The following is a 10428-nucleotide window of genomic DNA, read 5'->3' as shown; positions in this document are numbered from 1 at the left end:
TTATAAGCCATTTGATCTATTATTTCAGAATTATTTGCAGAATATTCTTATAATAATTGCAATTATTAGTTGTTGATTAAAAAATCAATGTAGTCATAATTATATTTTTTGTCACTTGCAAGTTAAAAATAGAGCTAAAACATGCATAGCTGGGTTTTTGTGGTGACCATGAGGGTGCAATACAAGTATTAATGATCATGGACAATGGCTCTTGGGCAGGTACCATGCATGGATTCATATTGAGGGGTCAACTTTCATTTATTTTTTTATTTTTCCTAGATAAAATTTTAAATTTATGGGTTATGATAAGTTGATTGACACACGGTGTGCAAAAGTTACGAAGCCACCTAAATGCGACACATGATGAGCGAGAGTATGTGTTCTCAATAACATGCACAGACGTTAATAATTGCATAACTTATACGATGACTATGTACACTACACACACAATACATCTAAAAAAAAGAGTCGATATTTTTACAATTATAAATGAAAAGGATCATAATGCCTAATTTCATGATGTGATTTTGTGTGAAAAATAATTTTATAAAAGCAGTTATAAACGTTTTAATAATGATGGGAATAAAAGTCTATTGTAAAGTATCAATTTTACCCCTCTAAAAACCTCATTAACACAACAAACATACCAAATTAGAAAAATACTACAAAGACACTATGTTAAATGTTTAATGTTGATTTAAAACTAAATGTCTAAAATGAATTATTTCAATTTTCAACACAAAAGCAACTTAACTTCGTATTTACCGTATGAAAAATATAAACATAGTAAATCAACAAAAACCAACAAAAATATCAAAAGGCACGTATAATTTGCCATATAAAACACAAAAGTAACTTTGTACTTTATAGGATGGTGGATTCGACTTGACAAGTAAAAGAGCATGATTTTAAAATGAAAAAAAAAAGATAAAAAGAAAAAGCAAGAAGTGGTTGATTAGTGATACACAATGAATGCAAAACTTGTAAAATCTACTTTAGAATTTCGATTAGGTGCCAAAGTAGTGTTTTGCATGTGCGCCATCATGCTTTATTTTGACTTGTGCAAGATTCTTCATTGGACCCTTGTCCTTAATTCCAAATAAAATGGACATTTTGTTCCATATATTCACAAACGTTACTTACTTTTTAAATAAAGTTTGATGCTTTTTCCTTTTCTTAATATTAATATCCTTCCCACCCACCGATGCCTACCAAAACCACTTTTCACATCATTGAGATTCAATTCACATGGTTCACAAATATAGACACACAAGAAACACATGACACATTAGCTATGTTTTGCTAAAACTATAGGCCTATCATTTCCAATGCAAGTAAAATAGTATCAAATCAACTAATGCTAAATCAAATATAACGTATTCGAATTATGTGGTTTTCATTTTGTAACATGCTCGAATTCTAGCAAAGAAAAAAAAATGAACATAATTTTTAAAATTAGTAAATTATCTCCATATTCATTTACTATACTTATAGCGTTGTTATTAATGTGATCTCACTGGGTATGACTGACTGATATCTCCATATTCATTTAACACGTTAACCAATAATTATGGCCTTTTACCCCTTGTTTCTTTTGAAAATTTTTTGGGAATCATGTTCTTAGATGAAATTAGCAACGAACTCAACAACACCTAAACACATGTTAATAAATCACACAACAATGATTATTGATAAGTTTTGAAATAGAAGGATGAAGAAAGTGACTAATTAGATCCTACTTTTCCTTAAATCTGTGGTTTCAAACACAGGCAATTCTTGTCCACCAACAATCTCCAATTCAAACAGATCATCTTCATCTCCATCTTCAATATTAACCATAGAGTTTTTATAATTCTTCATTGCCTTTGAATTTGAATAACATTCATCGATGGATTTTCGATCAAGAACAATAGTATCAATTACAGGATAAAACCTAACTGACCTTTTTACACTGCTACTATGCTGTTTTTTGCTCATACAAGACGTACAAGACATCGTCGTGTCCTGTTTAATGGGTCGTGGTTTTGTCAACGATTTGAGATTCTGCATGGACTCTTCTCTTTTCGCTTTCTTCGACGATTTGAAATTCTGCATGGACTCTTCTCTTTTCGCTTTCTTCGAAGAAGCGAATAGAGAGGAGATAAATGTAGAAAGCCGATTTCCTGGTGAGATCGGCTGCTTCACCTTCTTCAAATCGCGATACATCTTCATAGCTCTTAGCTTTGTCAAGTTCATAAACTTTCCTTCAAGTTTTGTCGAACTCAAACTCGCCTTTTGAGTATTATTATTGAGAAAAATCGCCTCTTTTGTTTTTGGAATTATCTTGAATGAGTTCTGACAGTTTGGTAAGGATCTGTTAGTTGACGGCGTCGTCCCACTACTACTTGAGTCCAAACCAAACTTATCAGAACTCCAAACATAACAGTTTCTGTTACTCTTGTTCTGAGTCTCCAGTGGCTCCATCCACTGGAGACTTGGAACATTTGGAGCATGCTCTTCTTCGCTTATCAAATGCGTTTGTGAAATATGAAGTTTGTTTTTCCACTTCCATTCATGTTGATGAACTTGTTGGTGTAAGTTATCTTTGTGTAAGTCGGGTTCGTCAATGGAGCGGAGAATGGAGTCCAGGAGGGAAGATGAGAAGGACGGGGTTTTCCTCCGATGCGGCGGGTATCTCTCGGTCATATTTATGTACTAATTCGTTTGTTTGATGAATTGAAGTGATAGTGTTGTATGGATTCGTTGCAATAAACAGAAGAAACTTAGTTCACGTGAAACAACACATATATGGTAAGAACTAAGAAGATATGAAGATGTTAATAAAAAAAGAGAGAGATATATAGTGGGAAAAGAAAACAAAAGAAAAGAAGCGTGGGTGTGAGATTTCTGAGCAACTATCAAAAGTCGAAAATGTTAAATGACAAAAATTGATGTCACAATACAAAGATTTGATTCTCTTGTTTTCTACTCTAGTAAATTTTTAAGTCTTATTAGCCTGTTTATGGGTCACTTGTTTTTTAATTAGTACATCATTACACTGAAATTAGCTTGATTAGTGTGGCTCACTTGTTTTTTAATTATTTGATAATCACTTTACTTTTGTTACAATCATCAAAAGATTCAATATGTTTAAATTCCAAAATAAATAACACTCTAGAAGCAATTTATGCATAACCAGGATAGTATTAATGTTTTATAAGTTGAGAAAGTCTTAGTTTTTTTATTTAAAGTTTATATATAGTCCACGCGCTAGCCCTCAGAGGCCCTGTGCGAGTAAAATTACAGGCCCATGCTATATATAATTTTAAAAATTTATGGCCTTTTTGGGTTAGTAGACCTTGTATGACTGCACACCTCGCACATGCCTAAAGACGCCCCAACCAAGTTTCTACCCAAACATAAAGGCACTCTTATCATTATTTGATAAACACGCTTTTTAGTTTATATATATTTGGAGAAAAAAATATGTTTTGTTATCTTATAAAATCATTGTTTAGAATATAAAATAAACTTTTTAGAGAATAGTAAAAGGTTTGGCCACCCCTATATTTATTTGATGTTTTGTTCCGAGTACGGGGTATCCGGCCTTACTTAGTTGGCCGTTTAAAAAAAATAAATAATAATAATAATTCATACCATTTTAATCAAGAAACTTAAGACAATCTTAATTTGCATACATTTGGATTTTGAAAACGTGTATTGTTATTTTATGACATCATACAAAACATGTTATTAAAGTCACATGTATACCACTTTACACTTCATTTAAGTTAATATACAATTTTGTATCAAACATGTCTAACTACTAAGTATGGTAATATTGCTTATCTTTTTAAGAAAAGCGACAATATAATATTTCATTCCATTTTAAGCAACAGACTAGTACAAATGTAAACGTGCCTTTAAAATTTAAACTCTTGAATTCATATTGAAAGAAGCAAGAGGTAAAGTGTTATGTTGTGTAAAAAGGTGAGCTGCCAAATTTTGAATTGAACAAACTTGTACTGGTTAGCAAAAAAGGACAGAAAATAATATCTTCTTTTACTGATTTAGTGGTCAACATTGTATACAACTAAATCATATTTTTGTTATTGATTTAGCGGTCAACATAATATCTTCTTTAAAATGTGGTAATCCGATTCTGGTGTGACACGAAATTACACATTATCAATAACTGGTATTAGAAGTTTCACAAATGCTTGAGTCGATTGATTAAGGCAGTGTTGTAAAAATCGCTAGTCGGTGGTCGGGCGGTGGAGTGGAGACTAGCGATTAATCGGGATTAGTCAAGATTAATCGGGATTAATCGGATCGGACTTTAATGTATATTTTTCAGTTTTATACACACACATACACATTTTTATATGTAATTTTCAGTTTTATACATATACAAACATATTTTGGCCGGAAATTGGCTGGAATCTCGCTGGTAACCACTAGTTTTTGCTGCAATCTCGCCGAAAATAGTTGATTTGGGTCGGAATCTCGCCGGAAACCATTGATTTTAGTCGGAATCTCGCCGAAAATCGTCGATTTTGGCCGGATTTGACCGTTAACCGATTAATTGGCCGACTAGCCCAAAATTAATCAGTGAAGTGGGGACTAGCGATTATGGATTAATCGGTGACTAGTCGGGATTTTTGCAACACTGGATTAAGGTATGAATTATTGGCAACACACGAATAAAGCATATATACATGCCAGTTAGTTTTGAGTTAAACGTGCAAATACATTTAGATAAGCTAGACGCTCAAGGATATTCTATAAGTTCATTCGTTATCTACAAAGTGAAATAATAGTAAACATCGATACAAGTTAGGAGTGTAAAGTAAATGCTTGTTCAAGAGTGTTATTATCAACGGTTCCAACGAACCCAGAGGTTCATAGGGATGAAGCGTTGACGCCACCTAGTGATTGGCAGCTGCAACGGAGCCGCGCGGGGGGGGGGGGGGGGTTAGGGGCATCGTTTCTTTGGCGAGGTTTTGAATAACAGTATAACACCATGCGGGGTCCCCATTGGTAGATGCGCAAAGCCATTGGAAGTAGTTTCAGATTTACATGATTGATGGAAAGTTAAGTAATAAGTTGCTACATGCCTACAATGATAACCGAGATCCCCAACCCAACTCAACCATATCCAACATGTTTGTTAAATGGGTTGACCCATTTAAACCGAGCTCTAAACCGTTAAATGACTTCGTGGTGTGCCATTAGTTGCATCACTGGTCAAACTTAAAACACCTATCCAGCAAACAAAACTTTGACTTCATCAAAGGAAGCCTACTGATTTGGCATCTCTTGACAATTATTATCAATTAAAATATCTAAATTGACCCCACATTTTAAATGCAAACGTCTCAAACTTGCAACTTGCACGTATTTTTCTTATTTTCATTGCTGAAATTTCAAGAAATAATATTCCTTTTGACAACCCAATATCATAATTAATATAATTATATCCACCACAGATTTAGATAAGTTTTTATATATACATTTATACAGCATGTTTTAATTGATCATTTGAAACTGTTCATGGCTGCGCCTAATCCCCTTAGTCCTATGCACCAACTTGTGTCATTTTAGTATATCATTATGTTTGTTCATATAGCTGATATTAAGGAATTTTTTTTTTATAAAATCATAGTTTATGGAGAAGGAGTTGGATGGTGATGATGTTATAGTAGAGATTTCGGGTGGCGAAGAAAAAGCAAATTCTAGTGACCCGAATGGCGAGAAATAAGAATCTGATACTGGATCTTACTCCTTTAAAAAGTATCTTGACCCACCACCACTTGTTGCTCCCATTCCAGCGGTGGTTCAAACGAATCAAGACGCGGGTCTTAAATCAAGGAAAAAAGTGCCATCATTTACGGGCTCGGGTACTTCAACTATAGAGATAACAAATATTACTCCAGTTGTGAAAGCCGATGAAGATACTAACAGAATATCATTGGCGCAATCTCCTTACCCGATGGCAAAGTCAAGAATCATTGAGCCAGTGGCTCCTATCAACCGGAAGGTGGAAAGCGATTTGGATCCTGCAGAAAAGATAACAAACACCCCTAAAGTCTCGACTCCGATAACACCTAGAACACCATTGTTGATGTCACAAGGAGAAGAAGACGATGATGATGTATATTATACAAGAGCTATCGAAGCGAACCAGACAGGAAAACGGTCTAGGAAAGTCAAGGTTCTGTTTGCTATCGAGTTCGGTTTATTTGTTTGCATAACGGTGGTTTTAGTTTTGAGTTTGACTGTGAATAAGTTTAAGAAAGAAATATGGAGTTTAAGATTATGGAGATGGTGTGTTTTGGTATTGGCAATGTTCTGTGGTCATTTGTTATCGGAGTGGTTTACAAACACAGTAGTTTTCTTGATCGAAAAAGAATTCTTGCTTAAAAAGAAAGTTTTGTATTTTGTTTATAGCCTGCAAAAGAGTGTTCGGGTTTTTATCTGGATAGGTTTAATATTACTAACGTGGGGGCTATTGATCAACCACGGGGTTGACAGATCACGAGACACGACTAAGGTTTTGAATTATATCACAAGGGGGATTGCCTCTACACTTGTTGGTGCTGCTGCATGGATCCTTAAAACTCTGTTTGTGAAAATCTTAAATTTCTTCGTTTCATGTCAAGACATTCTTTGATAGAATCCAAGAAAATATATTCCATCAGTATGTTCTTCAGACACTTTCAGGACCTCCATTAATGGAGGATTCTGAAAGCATACCGAGCAGGCAGTTGAGTTTCAAAAGTCCAAAAAATGGAAGGGGGGAACAAAAGAAAGAAAAGGTTGTTGATGTGCAAAAGCTGCAGAATATGAAGCGTGGAAAAGTGTCGGCTTGGACAATGAGAGGATTAATGAAAATTATAAATAAGTCGGGTTTATCTACGCTTTCTAATGCACTTGATGAAAGTGAAGATGCTGCTGAGGGGGACGAACAAAAGGATGGAACGATTACTTGTGAATGGGAAGCTCAAAATGCGAGTTATGTTATATTTAGTAATGTAGCTAAACACGGTCACAAGTAAGCTTAGTAGAAATCATGTTTCTTGATCTTTCAGTTTACATTCTTTGGGCTATTTGCCCTCATTCTTGATGCATCTTGTGATTGAATAATTATCATATAATCTAGGTACATTGAAGAGAATGATCTTTTGCGTTTTATGAGCAAAGATGATCTGAAGAAAGTACTTCCACTGTTTGAAGGCGCAGTGGAAACCGGAAAGATTAAGAAGAAGGCATTTAGTAATTGGGTGGTAATTATCAAATAACTGTCAATTTTTCTGCTATTCATTTAAAATATCAATCCTTAACGCTGTTGATCAAGAAAATGTTCTATTCCTTAAAATTTTCATCTTGGTTTCCAGGTTAGTGTGTACAAGGAGCGTAAATTTCTGGCACTTTCACTAAACGACACAAAAACAGCCATAGAAGAGCTAAACAAGCTAGTTTCAGGGCTTACATTATTTGTGCTCATAATCGTTTGGTTACTACTCATGGGGATTACTACAACCGAAGTATTGCTTTTCATCTCATCTCAGTTATTACTTGGTGTTTTCATGTTTGGGACCTCTGCTAAGACTGCATTTGAAGCCATCATGTTCGTGTTTGTGGTGCACCCGTTTGATGTTGGTGATCGTTGTGTCGTTGATGGTGTTCAGGTAACTCATGGGTCCTAAATACCTAGCCCGCTTCCTTTATTACGCTCTTAACTTTTACACAGAGTCGTTCTACTTATTTAATGAACATAAACCTATAGGTTGTTGTAGAAGAAGTAAACATATTAACAACCGTCTTCCTAAGATATGACAACGAGAAGATCTACTACCCGAATGCAATCTTGGCTACAAAAGCCATTAGCAATTTCAACAGAAGCCCTGAAATGGCTGACTCTGTTGAGTTTGATTTGGATGTTGCTACTTCAGTGGATAAAATCTTAGCTCTAAAAGCTAAAATTAAAGCGTATGTCGATTATACTTCTCTCTCTCTCTCATTAAAGCAACTGATTAAATTTTGTTCATCTTCTACTTCAATAGACTTAGAACTGTTGTAGCAATTCAGGACTAGATATGTGATGTATGTAGTTTCGATTAAGGGTAGAGTGTCTTATTCTGTGTAGGAAACAAGCAATGAAGGTAGATGTTTTCAGGATTGACAACAAGGGCAGGATTTCAGATTTAACTTATCAGTTGGAGACCTAATTCATGGTTTGTGCATTTAGGGTGCAAACAAGCCGATCCGAGCCTGAGCTTGACTCGTTTTGACTTACAAGAGCTCGAGCTTGAGCCTGTCTCATTTTTAGTTCTTTTTCTAATGCTCGAGCTGAAGAGTCATTTTTTCAAGCTCAAGCTCGGCTCTGGCTCGGCTCGTTTATTATTTATTAATTAATTTATATACATTTTTAATTATTTTATATACTTCTGGAAAACCTTAAACAAGGCTAAACTAAGCTCAAACTTGTGTGCCATACTTAAACAAGCCTAAGCTCGGCTCAAACTCGTGTGCAATACTTTAAATGAGCCAAAGCTCGGCTCAGGCTCAGTTGTTCAGTGCGAAATAAATACATAGAAGTTCAAAAGAGTTAAAATATAAAAATACAAAAGGCTCGTTAAGGGCTTGACGAGCCTAAACAATCATCCCATACACAAGCTCAGGCTTGATAACTAAACAAACTTTATTTAAGACTCAAAGCTTTTTATCGATCTGATCTCGAGTAACTCATGAGCAGCTCAACTCATTGTGCTCACTAAATACTGTATATTACTAAACAAAATGTTCTTCAAATTCATAAAACCAAAACAAGATCAAAATCAACAATAATTCTCTCGTGTGATCATATTACGGTATCGAAATTAGGTTGTGATTCACATTTAATGTATTTGTTAATTATTATTCAATTTCTTCTCAGGTACATTGAAAGCAAACCTCAATTATGGCGTCCGAATCACAGCGTTAGGGTTAGAGAGATCGAAGACGTGAATAAGATGAAAATGTCACTCTACGTAACGCACACGATTAACTTTCAGAACTACGACGAGAAAAGCGATAGAAGATCGAACCTGGTGATGGAGCTAAAGAACATATTCGAAGAGCTCGGAATCAAGTATCATCTTCTTCCTCAAGAGATTCTGGTTAGGTATGTAGACTCTGCAGCGCCACCGCCCACCACCGTCACACGGTTGTCGTGATCGTTACATTGCTACTGGATATGTTCATTTCAATTGTAACGGCCATATATTTATTATTTTATTTTATTTCTTTGAGTATATATAATTTTTCTTTTTCTTTTTCTTTTTTTTTATTGAAAGAATTACATAATTCGTCATTTACGTTTCTCATTGTTTTCATATCACATTTTATCGTATAAGGGTGGTGGGGGTGTAACCCGTCGCGACCTCCAATCAGCAGCCTCTAACTCAGCAGAACCTGCTATCATCAATGTTTCTGTACCCTATTAAGATTGATGCCATAAAATAGGGTACACGATTCACGCCAAAAGTACAAACTTCACCAAACTTCACCTATTAAGATTCATGACAAAAAATAACTTTTGAAAAAAACAACATAAAAGATGACAATGAAACCCGAACCTATTGAAAATACTCGAACTCAAAACATTTAGAAAATGTATAAGTCTATAAGATCGCGTAGTCGGTTATGAGATTAGTTTAGATATCTTTCCGTAGGTATAAGATTTGGTGGCATACCAATTTACGCTACCTACCTCGATAACATATTTCTGTTTAAAAAACCCGATTACTTGATAATGTATACCTATATACCTATTTAGCCCTGCTTGCGGTGCGCACATATGATGTATATATGTGTGAACCCTCGGGTGGGCAAAAGTGAAATTGCACTAATTTTGACGTTATTTTACTAATCTCGTGAAAATAACGTTAAAAGTGACGGACGGTTAATCAGGCATCATGTAGTAGAGTTGATAGCTGAAAGATAAGGGTATATGCACCGATCAGCCGGTGTCCCGATGATTGAGTGCTATGTGTTTTATGTCCAAGGCTTGATGCAAAACTACTATCGAGTCGGGGGTTTCACCGGAAGCAGCCTCTCTATCCCTATGTGGTAGAGGTAAGACTGCCTATATCTTACCCTCCTCAGACCCTACCATAGCTTTGCTATTGGTGGGATATACTGAGTACGATGATGATGAAGAGTTTTTATGTATATATTATTTTCACATTTGACCACATGAATCCATTAATCATGTCCATTTTGACTTTACTTGTATAAATACTTGAATTTATATTAACCATTTATTTTTCATGAAAAGGTTGATTGTTTTTGTTACAAGTACAAACCAAATAGGTTTTGGGACGATTATACCTAATAGTCCAACACGTATTTCAACAGACTAATTGGTATACCTAAAACACACATAAATAGACTCAATCTTTTCAG

General features: G+C 35.0%; 1 protein-coding gene and 1 pseudogene across 2 annotated transcripts; one reads left to right on the top strand and one right to left on the bottom strand.

Moving 5' to 3' along the window:
- Positions 1 to 687: 687 nt before the first annotated feature.
- Positions 688 to 2685, bottom strand: LOC143585935 (protein BIG GRAIN 1-like B). Its single transcript, XM_077067603.1, has 2 exons — positions 2116 to 2685; positions 688 to 2013 (listed from the first exon to the last, which is right to left on the bottom strand). Exons 1-2 carry the CDS (start codon positions 2683 to 2685, stop codon positions 1729 to 1731), a joined length of 855 nt encoding a protein of 284 aa, XP_076923718.1. The 3' UTR covers positions 688 to 1728.
- A 2898-nt stretch (positions 2686 to 5583) lies between these two features.
- LOC143585932 (mechanosensitive ion channel protein 10-like) lies at positions 5584 to 9273 on the top strand (annotated as a pseudogene). Its single transcript, XR_013144619.1, has 5 exons — positions 5584 to 7033; positions 7142 to 7265; positions 7377 to 7670; positions 7769 to 7971; positions 8918 to 9273. The product of XR_013144619.1 is annotated as a mechanosensitive ion channel protein 10-like (transcript).
- Positions 9274 to 10428: the final 1155 nt, after the last annotated feature.

This window comes from Bidens hawaiensis, unplaced genomic scaffold (genome assembly GCF_021521415.1).
Source record: "Bidens hawaiensis isolate Kalapana, Puna unplaced genomic scaffold, B.hawaiensis_p1.1 tig00034230_1, whole genome shotgun sequence".
NCBI lineage: Eukaryota > Viridiplantae > Streptophyta > Magnoliopsida > Asterales > Asteraceae > Bidens > Bidens hawaiensis.
This window is presented reverse-complemented; position numbering and strand designations above follow the sequence as displayed.